This window comes from Drosophila tropicalis, unplaced genomic scaffold, assembly GCF_018151085.1.
Source record: "Drosophila tropicalis isolate 14030-0801.00 unplaced genomic scaffold, ASM1815108v1 contig_1116, whole genome shotgun sequence".
NCBI lineage: Eukaryota > Metazoa > Arthropoda > Insecta > Diptera > Drosophilidae > Drosophila > Drosophila tropicalis.
In genome coordinates, this window is record NW_027172485.1 from 122,082 (window position 1) to 141,457 (window position 19,376).

Below are 19,376 nucleotides of genomic sequence, written 5' to 3' on the forward strand. Positions count from 1 at the left end.
GGTAATAGGACTCCGAAAAGGAGATTAAGTACCAGTATCTTTCCCCGCTGCTACTGCCAACTCAAGTAGAAGCAGAAACCATTGCCCATTGTCAGTTGTTGCTTTAATGTTTCCCTTTTTTGTTGCTTTTGCATTTCTGTTTTTTTTTTTCTATTTTGGTAAGCTTCTCAATTTCTTCTCTTTCTTGCCTTCTTTATTCTACCCCTCTCCCTCATTCTCTCTCTCTCTCTCTCTCTTTGTATCTCTGGGTTTGTCTCCTACGCATATTTGCTGAACACTTGAAATTTTAGCAGCAATTTACGCTTTTAATGCAATCAGTTTTTTGTTGTTCCTGCTAATGCGATTTAAGTTGAATGCTGCCACGCCCTCGGAGTTGGCCATTCTCTAGGAATCAATTGGCAGTTGCCACTTGGGGGTCATAAGAGGAGCGAAACAACTGGCATGTAGCAGCCAAGCAAAAAGGGTTTTATTTCTTTGACGCCACCTTCCCCACCCCCTCACAAAGCCACTTTTATACTTTTTGTTACTTGCAGTTCACGCCAATTGCATTGAGGGGCGAAACGGAGAGTTCTTTTAATGCCCGCAGTTTTAGTTGTCGTTTCTTATATGACATCCAGCTGAAAGTGTTGAAATTCGGCTAAGCGCTGATCCCCGGAGGGCCATGGCTGGATAGAAGATGGTCTGAAACACTGATTCGCAGTCAAAGGGAATTTGTTCTCGGTCTAAAGAGCTTTGTGCGATTGTGCATGGAACAGATTCTTCAATGGTATTAACTTTTTCCAAATTTTTATTTCATCTTGGCAAACAAAAATTGCCAAAAATAAACTCAAATGGAACCATTATAAAACCGTTTTAATGCGCTTTGAAATGGATCAGGGGAAAATATGTCTCCCCACCTCTTCTATCTCATTATGGTAGTGAAAAATTATCCTTTGTTCCTTTTTTTTTTTTTTTAGTTGCCAGATAAAATGTTGGTCAAGCTTCAGCAACAATAAGTGGGGCCAAGTGGGATGAGGTTCCGTCATCCTTGCAGACTTGGTTTAAATTTTTCGTTTATTTCATTATATTCTTGTTGTTGCTCCTGTTGTTGTTGTTTTTGGGGTGTTTTAGTTTCTCCTGGCTTGATCCGGGCGTCTGTCCATTTTGCTCGGTTTTAAGTTTCCCCAGTTATGTTTATCTAACTGATGCCAGCCAACACTGCGTATGTGGAATATTTTTATTGTGGTTGTCCAGTTTCCAGTTGCTAGTTGCCAGTTGCCAGTTGCCGTCTACCAGTTAGCAGTTGTTGGTTAGCTGCTTTTGACATTTGTTTAGCCCCAAGATGTACGGAGAGGGAACTACAGCGGGCAAGAGGGGGCCCGAAATACATATAACAGGGAGAATTTTTGTGTGCTTTAGCAGATAAGCCAATTTATGCAGTTGTTGTAGTTATTATTTCTTTTTTGTTGTCTTTGAATGTGCGTGTTAATTTGGTTGAGGGGTTCAAAGAGAAAGCCAGCGCAAGCGGCGGTCACGGGAATGGGTAAGGGGTGGTTTGGTGTTGTGTATTAGCTTGCGGTTTAACTCGGTTGTGCTCTATCTGTGTGGTTGGGTTAATAAGCTCAGATGATAAGGGTTCATTTAATATGTGGATAATTTGCTTTGTGTTTAAAACTTTTTAATTATCCTTGTGTACTTCAATTCAAGATGCGTTTCTACTGCATTGAATAGAATTGATCTCTTGCAGTAAACTTTTGTTTTGAGTACACAAGTATTTCATTACATTTGCCTGGCAATTATCAAAGCGCATAAATAGATTAAATATTTGCTGAAGGACTTACAAAGCCACAATGTTTACCTGGGCCTGTGTAGTAAATAGTATTTGGATCTTTTTCCAGATATTCTCATCCTCGTTCTCATCAAACATTTTAAGAAACGAAATGAGCAAAGATTTAAAATCTCCATGCCTGTTATAAACGCTCATGGAAGATAATTCCCATCTTGGATCCCTTAATGTTTGAATGATATAAAGCTGTGCTTACACCATTGTGTTTGCATAATTAAAATTAATGTTAAAGAATCTGTTCAATAGGTACACTTAATTTGGGGTCTTATTAAAATTTTCTTTAATAATCTCAAAATGTCCTTATTAGCCTATCCCAAGAAGTTGATGCTTGCACTAGCCAATCATCTTTCTCTACCCCCACTCTGTGTATTATTTTTATCAAATCATCTACTAGAGTCAAACACCATATCGAAAGGACACATCACCTTGCCAGCAAAATGAACTCAATGCCAAGTGCTTCCAGTGAGGGCCTCTCTTTGGATTCATTCTCTCTTGTTTTTCGAATTTCGAAAAACCGACAGGATGAATTCGTGCCGCGACGAGGAGCAAAACCGATGTCAGGTCGTCGTCGGCTTGGACTAGTCGCCGCCTTTCCACCAATGGAGTCGAGCGCCATTTCAGTAGTGAATCGGTTTTTCATCTGCACGGACGGAACAGTGCGTTGCGTTTGATTGTGGTTTGACGTAAACGTTGATTCTTTTCCATCTAACAGGCGATTTGCGATTTCACGCGAGTGTTTTTACGGGATATTCGACACGAAATGCTGTTCGGTGCGTTGTCATTTGCCGGTTTCATCCGCATCCTTACCCGAGACGAGTGCGAGTGAAAGTTTTATTGTGGAAGTTGCTCCACTTCGGTATATTATTACTCTCATACCATTGCGTGTTGCTGCTCAATTTAATGTAATTAACAAACTGTTTGCCCTCATGCGGCCAAATCATTTCTAAAACTAATTCATGGGACTGGAGGAAGCATTTAGCGGGGCCTGACTGTTGACAAAAAGCCAGATACATATGTATTTTGACAAACTTGTTTGTTTGTATTTTGGAATCCACTGACTTAAGTGCACCTATAAAGGCTATTTCCATTCATTTCTACTAGTTCAAATTACTTTAAATCTGTTGCTTATGTTTTGGTCTTGAGTTGTTTTTTGATTTGTCTAAAAAAAAGGTCTCGAGTATCAATTAAAATGTGTGTCTTTAAACTGAGCAGAAGTATTTTCATCGAGTAACTAAATGTGTGTCTAATTATAAATACCCTTGTGATCAAATGTGATCAATCCTGTATATATTTTGATCGATGAGATAGTTAATGTTACTTTTTGAGAGCAGTGTCGAGTGTATAGAAATTATATAAAGTGATCAATTTTAAAATGACAATGGAACAATCCTTTCTTTTGTGTTTTTATTAAATGAAATGAAAAAGAATTTAATCAACTAAATTTTAGAAATTAAAAATTAGTTTAGAACTAGAGTAAAATTTATCCTACGAAATAAATAAAACAAAATGAACTAGTTTTCGAAATGGGAACGACCTCTTCCTGAAAACAAATCAGAAATTTTGAGTCGCATGTTAGAATAAACACTTTGCGTATTGAGCTGTCCGTTTTAAGATCTTTTAACAAAAATAAAAGTCGTTAGTCCATATTAATCCTGAAATCGAAATATGTTGATATTTAAGAACCAACAGAAATAATAGGAGTTCGGATTCTCCTCTTCTTTTCCTCGTTAGCGACTTTATCATGCTGCACCCTTCACTCCACGTCAAACTGTCGACGTTATGCTTCCCAGCCAAATCAACTTTGACAAATGAAATGATTACACAAAGTAAACAGCAAAACACGAAATACAAACCACCTGTCAGAAACTTTTTCGCAAAAGGCAAACACAGAGAGAAATATTCCCTGCCCCAGCAAATTCAACCGACTCCCCAAACCCAATCCCAGCCATCTTCGCCTAAAGTTGAACCTGAAGCTAAAAACATGGCAACATTTTACAAGCGGAAAGCCAAAAGGAATATTATCAACACAACAAAAATGCCAAAACCAAAGCGAACCCCAAGCCAACCCACCGCACTGTACCTCACCGCACCGCGTCTCACTGAAAATGCAATGGCTGATGCCTGCAAAATGGCAATGGCAACACTTCCGTTTCCGCTTCCGGCGCTGCGGGCGTCTTTCTCTTGCACAGTTGGCAAAACGTTGAGCAAACTCAAAGGCAACAACCAGAACCAGCAACAGAACCAGCTCCAGGACAAGGACAAAACATAACAAAGCTTGTTAGTGTTGTGCCCCAAAGAGCAACAACAACAAATGCATCTACCAAGCCACGGGCCAAAAGGGCTGAGGGGGAGAAACTTTTGCGAAGCACGGACTGGGCCGTGTACCCGTCCAGACATGGAACAATGGCGACGAAATGCACAAAAATTTTAAACACTTTTAATATTAAAGCGTCCGGTATAGAGACACAAAGAGTGGCATGGCAATATTGGGGATGAACGGCTGGGATGGGATGGGGAGGGGTGCACAAAGTGCAACACGGCGTGCAACAGCAGAAGCAACAACACGAACAACAACAAAGCAAAACATTGCCACTGGCATGTGGGGCATGCAAAAAGCCGCGACTCTATGAAAATGCCATGCGAAAACTCAAAAAAACGAAAACAGAAAGAGAATGGCAAACGTGAAAGAATTCTCACAAGTTGTGAACGTCCAACAAGACCGCTCACAAGAATGGGAGACAGAGAGAAAAGCAGAGCAGCTGACAGAGATAGCGGGAGGAAAAGAATCCGAAAAGAATCTCTAATACCCTTATACAAATTTTAAAAATCATTAATGATACTTAATCTTGGTAAATTAACAGAAAGAACAAATATGATTTATTTTGTTTTTTTGCTGGCGATGCTCTGAAAAGTATGCTACATAATTCCCTCTAAAAATATAATATCCCCTTTTCTAAATTATACAAATCATCCAATTGAGGTTTCATTTCTGATAATTGTAGGGTCACATTTTAGTTTCGCCTTCATCAGACTCTTAAAGTGTAACCAGTAATTATAGTCCTTCGGATTTTCGTTCCATAAGCAAAATGTTTTAGTACTTGAATAACAAAATTTTCTGTAAATTGCATGTACCTTTTCTTTGCATTTCTCCTACTACAACTGGAATGTCCAGGCCCTAAGGGGAACTAAGGGGTTCGTTCTCATCCGCAACCTATTTGTGATTGCATTTTTGCAGTTCTTAGAATCTGTGGCCAGTTGCCTAGTCTGGCTCTGCTGGCTCTCTCCTCCTGCTTCGTGACGAAAATGTTTCGCTTAACTGGATTTTCAAATATTTATTGCAGTAAATTATTTTGTCGGTTACATGGCAAAAGTGTTGCATTGTTTGTGCCTTGCCCTTTCGGCTCTCTGCAGTTGGGTTTTTATGGCTATTTAGTTTTGTGATTTTTTCATTGTGTTTTTTGTAAATAGGATTTAGAGGATTGAGAGTTTTGCGGTCTTAAGCCCAATTGCCGTATAAATTAAAGGTATTAAATATGTATAAATTACATTTTACTTTCGAGTGCCAGATAAAAGAGTAATTTGTGGCAGGTTTACCCAAGCGTTCCCATTTTGAGTTTACAATGTGTCCCTGCAATCTGTTGTTTAAATTCACCCATCTTTTATTTACTTGGTCTTTGAACTTTCATGATTATATAGCAGTTAAATCAAATTAATGTCTAATGCTGTCTAAGCATATTTCATTTAATTGTATATCCAAAAGTCAAAGGTTCTTCAACATCAACACCTCAAAATTAAGTTTGGCAGCAAGAGTCAAGAACAAAATACAAGCAAACAAGGTCGAAAAGCTATAGCTAAAACTATACAAGGGAAAAACGCGTGTTAGCAGCAGGAAAAGGCAACAACATCGGCAACGGCAACGGCAACAGCAAGAGCAACAACAACGGCAAACACAATTTTGACTTTTACCACGCAGCCGGAAACGGAATTGAGGGAGGTTTCTGGCTATCGTCGCCTCCATTTCATCGTTAAGTGCTAGCAAACCCGCACGTCATCATGATGGCCTTCATCCACATCATCCCCATCACCATCATCGTCATCATCATCATCATCATGACGCTCCATTTCAATCCTGTTGACGGTGTCGGTGTTGATTGCCACCTTGTTGTTGTTTTTGTTGTCGCTGTTGTTGATTACGCGCCGTTTAAGTGATTAAAGGTGAACAACGCCCCCGGTCTAAATCGCTCCACGGCCCCTTCCCCTCTCTGAACTCACTATTGATGTCTCCGATTTCGTGTGGAATTTTTAGGCAACTCAATTTGTACTGTTGAAGCAGAAATAAAGTAAAGTAAAAGAATTTTTTGTGAGCCATCATGCGGAAGGCAGCAGGAGGAGCAACCCAATCACGACCACATTGCCTGGTCATTGTACTCATTATCCATGCCATCGTTGCCATGCTGATGACAGCCAGACCCACACTGGCCGAGATTCCCTCAAAAGGTAAGTGCTTTGATAATTTAATGAGCCAATTTCAACTGCGAGAAGGGTGGTCAGTTGGAAGTTGGCTTCCTAACAACTAATTGCTTGATTCACTGACTATTGACGACTTGCCGAAGAACTGCAAGTGCTGTACAAAGCATTGAGTCTTTTCCTTTACCATCCGTAATAATCTTTGTTAAGTGGATCATAAGACAAATGAATCATTAAATGAAAACTATAATTTTTCATCTAACACAAAGACACAAGCAGTTGGAAGAGCGGGGGTTGAAGTCAAAAAACTTCCTTGATGATATGAAAATGACAAAAGGACTTACTAAGCCGACTCTGAAAATTTGTCTAATTTAAGAAAACAACACTGAACATTTTCTGTACATCAGCAAACTTTTTTTTTTGTTTTTTGCGTGGTTTACTAGTAAAACCTGGAACTCCCAATATTGGTTTGACTTTTTCGCCTTTAATGCCGTTTTCGAAATTAATGAAACCTGCATTTGAAAAAAGATATTTGAGTATCTCTTGAAAAATTCTAGTATGCAGATTTTCTTTGGTATAGTTTTAAACCAGTCTGATAAGTTACTGCTTTAAGAGATTCATGTTAAAAACCAATTTTGAAAACGTTTGTCGAATTCTTTCACTCTCCTAGACAATCTACAAAACTGCTTCATTCGTTATCCGTATTTTTATACCATACACCCCTGGAGTGAAATGGTATATTAAAATGGCCAAAGGCAAAAGGAAGCTTTTTCGACGCCATATATGTAGTATATATATTCTGGAACAGGATCAACAGCCAATCGAGCTATGTCCGCCCGCCCGTCCGCCTGCCCGTCCGTCTGTTTGTATTAGGAGCTAGATCTCAGAGACTAAATTTTATCCACGCTTTCTCCTGTCTCCATAACTCTCTAGCACATTCATTGGTCTTACTTATTTCTACCAATCTAACAAATTTTATTGAAATTGGACCAGAAACATGAACGTATTTTACTGGGGGGTCCATAAGAGCGGAGTTGTCAGTTCCTAATCGGGCGAAACGACTTACTTACTTAATTTTTTTGATTAAACTATAATTGGGTGACAAGTACAAAATTTATTTCACGAGACTACCAAGGAGGAAAAGAATGTACCACAACAATAATTCAAATTCTCAAAAAGATATTATTCATTCAAAAGTTTTCAATTCACTATCATCATATTCAGTCGATATTCGATATCTTCGAGTAGTTCGCAAAAAGGAATTCTATTTCAAAGGCACAACTAAGTATCTGGCCAACTTGACATTTGCCAGGAAAAATATTATATTTTTCGCTTTACCATGCATAAAATCATAATATATTTCGAGATACACACTCAGACACACACACACACACACAATATTGAGAAAGGGAGTCGACGGAAATGAGAAAATAGTAAAACAAGCGAGACAGAGAGACATTCTGAGAATGGCCCGAACGATAAGTGACAAACATGGTTAGGGCAAACAAATGTATGTATATTTTATACTTACATATGAAAAGTTGTTTGCGGTGGATGGTATAAGGGCAAGTGAGGATGTGGGATGGGGGATGGTGGGTGGAGTGGGGCAGAAGATGCACAACTGTCAGATAAATGCGGAGAGTATTTTGCGGGAGCTTCGTTTGCCCGCAGGTGACATGTTAAACGTCTTGTAAGCATTTGCATTTCCTTCTCGTCGCCCATAAAATACAACAAGAAGACAAGTCTGAGAAAATACAGAGGAGGAAAAGGGATGCCAAGACCATGGCAATGGAAAGATGTGGAAAAGTAAATTTGCTAAAAATAAATAAATAACTAAACAAAAAGCAGAAGCATCTTTTATCTAGCGACAACTTCAAAAAAGGGTTGAGATGTTGACTTTGGCTTAAAGCATATTTGATTATGTCATAAAATATCCTTAAAAGGCAAGCTCCTCCAATGTCCTTGGCTCTCAATCTAGTCTCTACTCCACCGCCTTCCCCACTTCCGTTTTGAAATGCCCTTGAAGCACTTGCCGTTTACTTTACTAAAGATAAATTTAAGCAATATGCAAATATGTACAAGAAAATTGGAAAATTATTTTTTCATAAATTTTCTCTTCTCGATTTTTGTTTGATGTGAACGAAACAAAAAACAATTTATTCAGCAAAGCATTCGGAAACAGGTTCAAGCCTCAATACTAAAGAATCAAGCTGAGATGATTTTCTTCACTAAATTGCTTTTAATGGCAAGAGTAAATAGTTTTTCCAGCAGCATAAGGGAATTATTCACAAAGAGAATGCAATCAGATACACTTAAAGATGGTACAAAATAACATTTTCCATGTGTTCAATTGAAAAGCACCAGACTGTGAAAGACTTTCCCGCTTATGAATCATTTTTCAAATGAATAATATTATTTTATTTATCAATACGTTAGGTAAATATGAAAGATAAATTATATTAAAAATTCATTAAAATACCGAGACAACAAGTCAAAGCAGGAAGGGAACAACTCTCAGATTACATTTTATGCGCTCGAAAGCATTTCGAAAGGGTTCCAAATCGAATGAATGAGTTGATTTAGGTAGAAACCACATTAAGATCTCCATTATAAGTGATCATTAAAAGGAACTGTAAATGTTGGAACCATTTATATACATTGTCGTGTGAAACAGATAAAAAGTATATACTAACAAAAGTACATACATACATACATATGCGTACATTGTCCACCAGATTCTACGAAGAATTCTATTATTATACTTTTACTAAGAAACCATTTATGTGAAATGAATTCCTAGCCAGTGCTAAGGAAATTTGTTAAGGCTTCTCTTCGTGGGCTAGGAATTCCTTTTACATGTGTATGTATGTATATAGTTTCTTGATGAAAGTAACTTAGTAGTGTATATATGTCTGTATGGATGAATGTAAGTGAATACGTTCTTCCTGTTACACACATTTTGGCCACTTTAGTATAGCACTTGACCAAATGCGACATATCCGTAATTCTACTTAAAAAAAAATATATCGAAACACTGAGCATTTGATCCTTGAATTTCATCCAAATTTTATTTTTTCCCGCTTTTCACTTATGGAAATGATATTGGCCAAAGTAAGGCATGATTTCATAATTATCTTCACAGTTATCAACCTATAAATCTACTTTTAAAAAGAAATCAACGTGGGAAATGGCATTTAGAGAGAGCAATCCAAAGTGATATTGGAGAAGAGACAAACGCGTGGTGGCCGAACATTCTAGTTACTAGAATCTAGTAGTAGTAGAGAGAGCAGGGCATAGGATCATTATATAAGTTGAGAGAGAGCTGTTAAAGAGGCCGTGGATTATTCGCAAAGAGACTGTCAACTGAGTCGCACGTCAAGGTCCATAAGTAGTCCAGTGTTATTTCTATAAGTGTGTTTAAATCTTAACAATATATTGAACTCGATTGTCAAAAAATTCAAATATTAATAAACAAATAAATATAGTAACGATCGGTAAATCAACGCTACATCAATATAGAAAATTTGTAAAGCAATTGGTCTGAATAACATCTTAAAATGTGAAGTTCTGTTCAAATTTGAAAGACTCCTTTTTGGGCATCATTGTTAGAGCGGACCTTAAAGTGCTTTCTCTTCTGTCGATTTAGATTTTAAGGAACACAATTTTTGCATTTGCGAGTTTATAGGGAACGGAACACGCTTAACACTCTACAATTTGGCTCCTCTCCCTGCGTTCTTATAGGAGAAGTCTTCTCGTCGGGAGAGTAGATTTTCTACTTTCATGGCAGTAAAGCATATTTTATTGCCCACTATTTTCGTGTTATTTCCGTTTGCCATTTTCTCGACAATTCTGGTATGGGTGATTTTTTCTCGTTTTTTAGTTCTTGTGTTGTTTCGCATTTTAAAGCATTTTTGTTTTCTTTTTGCCTAATGTCCTTGACTGCATTATAAAAAGAAACTGCACACATGGGTCCACGTCCCTGTCCCTGTCTCTGACACTCTGCCACTTTGCCACCCTGTAATGGCTGCGGTTCGTTTGCGAAAAATTCTTATTATTAAGTATGAGCTCGCGTGTGCGGCACATGCATTTTTCCGCCATTATTACGACTTCCGCAGGAGTCGGCGGGGCGAGGAAACTTATTAAAATTTTTCGTGCCGCAGGCGTTTACCAACACTGGAGGGCGGCCTGGCCCAGACCTCGTGCAATTTATGTTTTTCAAGAATTTTTGTGTGCTGAAATTCTTGAAATAGTTTCGCGTGTTGCAAATTGTTAACGAAACTAATCAGCATATAAGAAAATGCAGCTGCAGGAGGCGAAAAAAACCAGAGAGAGGGAGAGAGTTGAAATGCCGCTGGCAATTGAAATGAGACTGTGGAAAGTGTAAGTGTTTGCTAGCAGGAAAATGTATTTACTAGCCTTGTTTATGGACTTAAAGTAGTGTGCTGAGCGTGCCAGGCAAGAGAGTTTTCAGCAAAGTAAATAGTAAAATTCAAATGAATTTGTCAAAAATTTAAATATTCATTTACATGCTCGTATTCACTTTAACTTCGATTTCATTTGCTGGGACTCACCCACACCCACTCCCAACCACCCACTCACTCACACACGCTGAAAAGAAATTGGCCATAAAAAGCTCATTTGTGTGGCTAACGAGGACGCCCACCCTCTAGTCACCAGCTCGCACAGCTTCCAATCAGCCAATAAATCAAGCAATATATTATACGAACGATAAGCATATTGCTTTAAAAAATATAACAACGAGAAATGCCTTCATTTCATGCCTATAACAGTAACTCAAATTGTGCCACCCCCTCCCCAACCAAGACACCCCCCTCCTTGGTAGCACTGAAAAATCAAATTTGGCTAATTTATTAAAAACAAACGACAACAGCAGCAGCAAATTGCCAAAGTGACGCCAAGCAACCAAAGAGAAGTGAAAAAGGCCGTCGCACCGACTTCGTTATACCATGCACCAAAAAACCCTTTGTTCAAAGACTCAAATGTTATAAATGAGTACCTATGTATATAGTCACTACGGACTCTACGCAAGAGAATAACAGTATCGGAACAAGTCGATTAAACTTCATATATGTGGGGATGGTATGGTAACGCTGTAAGGCCAGGCCTACTCCCGAAGCAGCTGATCGACGAGGTGGCAAGGAAAGAGAAGACGGTGTGGCAAGGCAGAGTTGAAAACGAGGAGTCTAGAAAAAAGGAGGAACGATGAACGACGTGTGTGTAAAATGAGTCAATACATAATTTGTCAAAACCTATTGTTCCGTTATTAATTACCTAATTTAATAAATAATCTACTTAATATAACAACTATTCTAATTCTTGTGGGCACCAATCCCACATATATACCCCTTTTCTCTTTAATTACTGGGTGAATCTAAAGTCAAAACAAAAATATTTAAACGACTTCCGTGTGTTGGCAAAAAGAAATTGAAACCTAAAAATGGAACTTACCAACACAGACATACCTAAATATGTATTCTGTATGTAACATATTTATATTGCTATTGGTTTTGCCTCAGGCTCATGTTTCTAGGCGAGACAAAAACTCAAAAGGACGAGGCCCAAAAAACGAAAACAAAAATAAATTGATTTTCACAATTTAAACTTCTTTAAAGTAAAAATTACTGCGTGAAACTTTATACGCAGACGTTTTAATATCTGCTTAATTCCTGTTGATGTGAATAAGACTCGCATTGTGTTTTTTTTTTAGAATAAACTATAAAACGTTTCTTATTTACGGTTTAACGTTCTAGACGAGTAACGATATCTTAATCAATGACAAAGTGCTGAAGAAATTTCAAATTTTTAGTCTCCTATTTCTAGTTTGTATTTAATCGATTGATAAGATTTCCTAACCTTAAGCTACACGCAGAGAACAGGGATCTAGTGATCATCTCCAACTCTTTTAGTAGTACCTAATTTTCAAGATTTTCCCAAACCTAAAATAAGAAGACATTTGCGATTTGTGAATTTTACCTTGCTTTTCCGAAACTATTTTTAATTTGATTTCGATCTAAACACCAATCGAGAGTTAGAGGGGGCTTTTTTTATGGGCTCTGCCGGTCCTTCAGCAGACACACACAAACGCACGCACACACGCACACTCTCACAGAAGCACACCTCGAGTAGCAGTGCGTGTCTGTGTGCCGTTCGTGAGGTGTGCGCGAATCGCAGTAAGCGCATTGGCAACTTGCGTAGCATCGTCGTGCCGAGCATTCCATGGTGCAAGCTTAGCACATGAACTTGTTGCGCCGAAAACTATCGGAGGCTAGATCGTTGTTCTTAGGTGGTCCTTGTTGGCTGGTTGTCGCAGGTGCCATCCCCGAAGAGCAGGCATCACTTTTAGAAACTACAGGTGAGGTGATTCCACTTGTCATTGGTAGGACCGCAGGCATTGACAGAGGGTTCGTTGGATTTTGGTAGAGCACCAGGCGTTGATTCGCAAGATTCTTGGCAAAATGGCATTTGTGATGCTGCTGTGATTGCTGGTGATAAGCGGGATGCTGGAAGGTCGCCTGTTTGGGCGGTGAACTAGGAGTTTCTGCAGGAGATGTTTGTGCACGCGAGTAGTTGCGCACCTCCATTTTTTGCGGAGAAGAGCCTCCGCTCGGATCCGAAGATTCAGAGGAAGCCTTCTTTTTGCCCTTCGGTTTCGGTTTGGGCTTAACAATGGAACCCAAACCCATTTGGCGGACTAGGAATTTCTGTGCCATGATTAGTTGCTTCTTTTGCTCCTCCTCTTCCCAGTTGTGGTGCTTCGACATAATGGCCAGAATACGAGGCAGCATCTGCAGAGCTGCTACGGCATCCACAAAGGCGATACGCAACCGCCTGGCTATGATGTCCACTAAAGTGCAGGCGTATTCGTGTCTTGCAGCGTACTGAACCTCCGCCTCTATGTACGGGAATAAGGGATGCAAGCGCTTTTTAAGGGCCGGAGTGGCCTCCGACAAGAGAACGTGACCATTATGTCCGTAGGAATCGGAAATGTGCTGGGCTATGTCCATGGGAACGTCGTAGGCCTGCACAAAGTTTAGAGGCGTCATGCAGCACCAACCTTCAGCTCCATCCAACATCAAGTCCTTTGTACAACTGGGGGGAGCCTCACGATCAAGATCACAGTAATCAATAGCGGCATCCACGGCCTCTTCGGCCATGACTCGATATGTGCTCCATCTGCCTCCACCAAGGGTAATCAGTCGGCACTCGCTGATCTCCAGCAGATAACTACTAACAGGCTGCTGCACCGGTGCATCCTCTGGCGGAGCGCAAGGCCCTCGCACAACTCTTGATTGGGCAGGGCACAGTACACTTGGCCTCATGCCGGTCCACGCACTGAGTACATGGCCAGGCTCCAACTGGACACATTCATCGAAGTGTTCCCGTGCCATATCCAACAACTCTTCGACATCTTCGGGTGTTGGAGCTGGGCTCTTGCATAAATCCTCTACCTCGCCCTCCGTAGTGCCAAGGATCACGCGATTCTCAAACGGCACCATTATGAGAGAGGGCTCGTCCTTTTCCGTGCTAGGGCTAAGTAGACCATATTGGTTCGACCCGAAATATTTTGGCAAAGACAAATGTGTGCCCAGGGAAGGCACAGAGATGGGCAGCTGAGTGTTATCGTCCATCAGCCGCACCGTATCCGTATGCGCTCCCGTACAATTGATCACAGCCTTGGCCTGAATGAAGAACGTCTCTCCCGTAAGGATATCTTTCACGCCGGCACATCGGCAGCATCCATCCTTCCGAATAAGCTCAGTCAACTCCATATGGTTTGCTACATTTGCGCCCAGTTCGACGGCCGTCATGATCAGCGCTATGCACATGCGGGCGTCATCGAGTTGTCCATCGTAGTAAACCAGGCCGCCCCTGAGACCATCTTCTTTCAGAAGGGGGAACTCAAAGAGAGTTGCCTCTTTCGAGACGAAATGCGAGCCACGCACATTCGACATGCCAGCCACCCAGTCGTACACCTTTAAGCAGAACCATTGGAGTGGCATTTGAATGGCATTATAGATTGGCATCAACATCGGTTGCACACGATTCAAGTGCGGGGCTATCTTAAGCATGGTGGCACGTTCCTCCATCACCTGCCGCATCATATATAGCTGGTCGAAGTTCTTCTCCCTGATAGCTGCACTAAGATACGATCCGGCGCCATCAATTAATTTGCTCGACTTGGAGCTGGCACCGCTTGAGAAATCGTCCGCCTCGATCAGGGCAGTCTTGAGGCCACGGCACGCCGCATCCACAGCACAACCGCAACCAGCGGCTCCACCGCCAATTATCAACAGATCGAAATCCTCTTGCTTCAACGCATGCAGATGTTCCTCCCGCGTAGGCACCTTCTTCTGCATGCTCGCCCCACGTTCTTGGTGAAGCCGCAAACCTGTGGCTGTACGCAGCAAGTGGCAAGTCTCCGATGAACGACAGCTGCCACATCGAGACAAGTTGCAATAAAGTTTCGAAAGCATCTCTCAACAATAAAGTACGAACTGAAAAAATGAAATCGTGGAACAGACCCAACTATTTTGGGCTTACTACTGAATTTTGAATTTTGCTCCCGGTTACCATTCTACAATTGGATCTCACGGTTTTAGATATTTATTCAAAAATTGTTTCGGTACTCACAAAATTTAGATTACTGAAATGCTACAATATTTCTGGTGAAATGAAAAGCTTAATACAAACGAGTTCAATGATTTTGACAAAGACGACAAATAGAATGAAGGCCTACTGAGCACTTAGGTAAGTCTACATTACTCGAAATAAAGGCATATATATACCAGCTTGATATCTTCCATGTTTCATGAGAGGTTTTTTTTGACAAAATTCATTATTCTAAAATCGCTTGCCGAATTTAACTGCTTCCCCGATTAAAGCCGGAATAGTGCGAAGCCAACAAATATTTTATTTCTTTGAACACGAATTGAATACTCCCGGACTTCATTGATAATTCTGCTGTCTTGGCATAAATAGTTATAATGAGAGAAAGGCTTCTGCTCTCCCATTCCACCAGAGCCAATTAAAATTAATGAAAATTATAGATATGCGGGTCGCCGTTTCACCTTGTCCTCCGTCTGCTCCACCAAGAAAGGTGTCACCCTGTCACAGTTTCTGACAATTTAAACTCGTGACTGGCCTTTAACCGCAGAAGGGGCAAAGCCGGAGCAGAGGCAGGTAAATTACTATGCTTAACACATTAAGGTTGGAAAATTTAATTACACAGTATGACCAAAAGGGGGCAGCGAAAACAGAAAAATTTCTTGAACGGGAGGTGGAACCAGAAACAACGGCATAGGCGTTGTCCCAGTGGTTAGTCACGTTGACGGTATAGAACAATAATAACAACAAACACAAACACGGGCCACAACATTTCCCCTTTGGGGAACCCAAATGATCCTGGCTGAGGTGAGAAGGGGGGAATGGAAGTGCGACAAGGACAAACAATTGGTGTCAACATTGGGCCAGAACTCTGACTTTCACACGCTAATGAGTTTGTTTAAGTAATTTCAATTCATTTGTTAATTTTCAACTATTGTCTCTCTATTGACTTTATTAATGTTGCCGTGCCGGCGCAGAGGTCCTCATCACTCTGACTGCCAGTGCGTTGTCAGCCTGTCAGTCCGTCAGCTTGTCGCTCTGCTTGTCTCTTTGTTTGCCACTGGGAATACGAGTATTTCACATTGCGTGCTCATAATTATTGGCAGTGTCCTTTTGTCATTGCCCACCGAATGGAGTTGGTCATTAATATAAATTTTGCTTCTTTTTCTTTGGCCTGATAGATAAGTAAATTGTGCACAGTTGTGCGCTACACTGATAAGATATATGTATCATATAGTCGTGAATTTAAATTTAAATTCGTTTTCACATTCAGAGAATTTTATATATTTTTGAGCTGAGGTACATATTTATCTAACAATTGAATTTTGAATAAGTTTTTAAAATCATTTTTTATAAGCCCATCGATGGATAGGGCGAAAGAGGTGACTGGTAGGATTCTTGGACTTGTCGGCAGTGATGGCAGTTACGGCATCGCACATTGTCACCGAGCCCATGCCCATTTCCTCTTGCAGATATTTCACAGTACGATGGAGTTCAGCTTCCTTGATTTCATCACTCCAATTGAGATTTTTTCCCATTATTTCGATAACACGTGGTAGAATCTGTAAGGTGGCAGCTACATCTAGAAAGGCCACCCGCATACGTCTGGCAACAACATCCACTGCGGTTTGGGCATACTCGAAGATGACTGCATATGCAATCTCAGCCTCAATGTTGGGAAAACTATCGTGGAGACGGCCGTGGCAGCCATCGAAAGCGGTGAGCATAGTGAAAGCATTTATGCCATAGGCGGAAGCCAAGTGCTGAGCCACGTCGAAGGGTATATTGAAGGTATGGGATAGGTCGTAGGGCAGTTGCTTCGTCCAGTGCTGAGCTCCATCTAGGAGAAGCTTTGCAGTCTGGCACTCGCAGATGACTGGAAGATTGGCTATTTGCACTGCCTTGTCAACGGCGTCTTCGGCCATTGCTCTATAGTTGGTCCAATTACCACCAGCAATGGTAAGCAAATTGTGCTCACTGAGCAGTAAAATTGATCGTTCAGCTATCGGATTGCATGGGACCGCAACATTGGGCCGAAGGCCCTTCCAAGCACTTAAAACATGCTTTCTGGTCAAACTAACCTCAGGCCTTAGCTTTTGGCGGAATTTATCCAGCAATTGTTCAACTTCATTCTGAGTAGGCTTTAATCCTAATTGTCCAACGCTGCAGCCTAGTAGTGCATGACCTTTCCAAGGCATTACAAATAAATCATCTGGGTTAAGGCCATGCAAACTATGACTTCTTGCAAAGTATCCGGGCAAGACAATGTGGGTCCCGGCAGATGGTTGACCTATGGCTTCAGCATTATGAGAGTCCAGCCGACGCACTGAGTCCACAAATGGACCAGTCGCATTGATCACGCACTTGGCGCTAACAAGGCAAGAGCGACGCGATAGCATATCCACAGCGTAGACGGTCCGGATACCATTCTTATCCATAGGCGTCATCTCTTTGACTTGAACATAGTTTGCTATATTTGCCCCTTGGCGGGCAGCTGTGAGAGCCAGAGCCAGACAAAGCCGAGCATCGTCCATCTGTAGCTCATAATTGACCAGGGACCCCTTTTTGTTTTCTTCAACCGACAGTAGAGGACAAGCCAAATGCGTTTCTTCGCTCGATAGAAAATGTGAGGACCTTACATTTGAAAGCCCAGCGAGTACATCGTACAGTTTCAATAGAAGCCAATAACGCATCAAGTCACTGTAATTGTCCACGGGCACCATCATCGGTATTGCCTTTACCAAATGAGGCGCGATCCTCAGGAGTGTGGCCCTCTCTTTCAGCGAATAGTAGAGTAAATGTAATTCCAGGACATCGATTCTACTCAAAGCCGCTTGCAAGCTCTGCAATCCACCATGGATGAGCTTACTCGACTTTGAGCTAGCGCCGTTCCCAAAATCTGACGCATCCACCAACGCGGTTTTTAGTCCTCGAGATACTGCATCCAAAGCACATCCACATCCCGTAGCACCAGCTCCAATAACAAGCACGTCGTAAACATTTTTATTAAGATCCTCAAGTTGCTGCTTCCTTGTCGGTAAACGCTTGATATCATTTTTACGCCGACTCTGTTGATGAAGTATACGCCATGTGACATGATGAAAGAATGGAGCGTTAGGCGTTGACGGCACCAAAGTGCCCCGCTCGGGCCTCACATGAGGATAAGAACAACTGAAATATTTTAAAGTTGTTATAATCCTACACGATTTTGGGATCATATTTTTTCCATTCTCTGTTGAAACTCAAGATTTTGTTGTCCTTGGAACCAAAAGGGATTCTTTATTTCCATTTTCATACAGCAAAATTTCATGCTCAGGCTACTTTGCTTTATTCACAATTGTCATTCACACAAATTAGAAGTTCTTTCTAAAGAAATTTACTAATTTATTCGAATTAATAATATCTTCTAGAAACCCTAACCCCATTGCGTAATCACAATAGAGGTCAAATGATTGTTCCAACATGTGTTCTTATTATAAAAAATGTATACTTATGTATATTGAGACCGTTTCGATTGGAAATAGTTGGACAGTTTTCAATTGACTTTTCAGGTTTTTCAAGGTAAACCCAAGCTTAGTATATTAGCCACCTCCCACTCACCCACACACACACACAATAAACATCGAGTCATAGTGCCAGATAGTATCCAACTAACCGAGAGTGAAGGACTGCTGACAGCAATAGCAACAGCCTAAATACAAATTTCCGGTTTAAGCCACATAACAAACCAGGCCTGTTACCGACACCAGAGTTGCCTTTCCGGCTTTCCATTGCCCTGGTGACCCCGACGACCGCCCACCACTTTGTTACATTTCGTTACCTCGCCAAAAGTGCCTCAGCACATTTGGTCCTGTGGTCCCCGTTTGGCCTTGTTGCTGCAACTGGCATTGTTTTTTTTTTTTTTTTTTTTTTTTTTTTGGCGTGTGGCTCACCTTTTTTTTCAGATTTTTTCGTTTCTTTGTTTTGTCCAAGGGTACACCCCCTGCAGGAAGGGCATTATTGCAGCTATAAAGTCAGTGCCTTGAACTTTTTTCTGTTATCCCTTGTTCTTTTTTCTTGCTCTTTTTTTCATCGCCTTATTGCTATTGAAGTTTGTTTTTTATGGCCTGGCCGAGCTTGACAATAAGCACGATGGCGGCAAAAACTTTTCCACTTCTCATTTATTATTACACTCTCCTGCTTCTCCTTTTCCAGCTCGCCCCCACCATTTGTTGTCAATGTTGTTGTTCTTGCTGTTGCTGTTGTTGTTGTTGCCAGGACAACCTAACGACAAGAGTGAAAAAAGGAACACAAATCGCAGACCCCGACAAAATGCAAACAAGCGCATGAAATTTGTCTAATATTCCTTCCTTTTTTTTTTGTTTTTCCCCACCTTGGTCCTAGAATTTTCTTCTTTTTTTTTCTCCTTATTCGTGAAAATTAAAATAATTCAAATAAACGATTTGTTGCGCTTCGACTA

At 40.8% G+C, this 19,376-nt stretch overlaps 2 protein-coding genes across 4 annotated transcripts in view; one reads left to right on the forward strand and one right to left on the reverse strand.

Annotated features, from left to right (window-relative positions):
- The first annotated feature begins 2,461 nt into the window (after positions 1-2,461).
- The window catches only part of DIP-kappa (Dpr-interacting protein kappa), a 58,469-nt gene continuing 41,554 nt past the window's right edge, over positions 2,462-19,376 (forward strand). For 2 of the 3 annotated variants that reach the window (XM_068286521.1, XM_068286540.1), the window contains exons 1-2: positions 2,462-2,727; positions 6,132-6,322. In XM_068286521.1, the coding sequence (XP_068142622.1) occupies positions 6,196-6,322 (127 nt within the window). In that variant the 5' untranslated portion in view covers positions 2,462-2,727; positions 6,132-6,195. The remainder of the gene's footprint in view (positions 2,728-6,131; positions 6,323-19,376) is intronic. The other variant, XM_068286531.1, reaches the window with a different exon arrangement.
- Gpo3 (Glycerophosphate oxidase 3) lies at positions 12,273-15,005 on the reverse strand. Its single transcript, XM_068286674.1, has one exon. It carries the CDS (start codon positions 14,785-14,787, stop codon positions 12,541-12,543), a length of 2,247 nt encoding a protein of 748 aa, XP_068142775.1. The 5' UTR covers positions 14,788-15,005; the 3' UTR covers positions 12,273-12,540.

What these genes read in the sequence shown, in the direction of transcription:
- Gpo3 (XM_068286674.1), bottom strand. Translation starts at nt 14,787, where the DNA reads ATGCTTTCGAAACTTTATTGCAACTTGTCTCGATGTGGCAGCTGTCGT.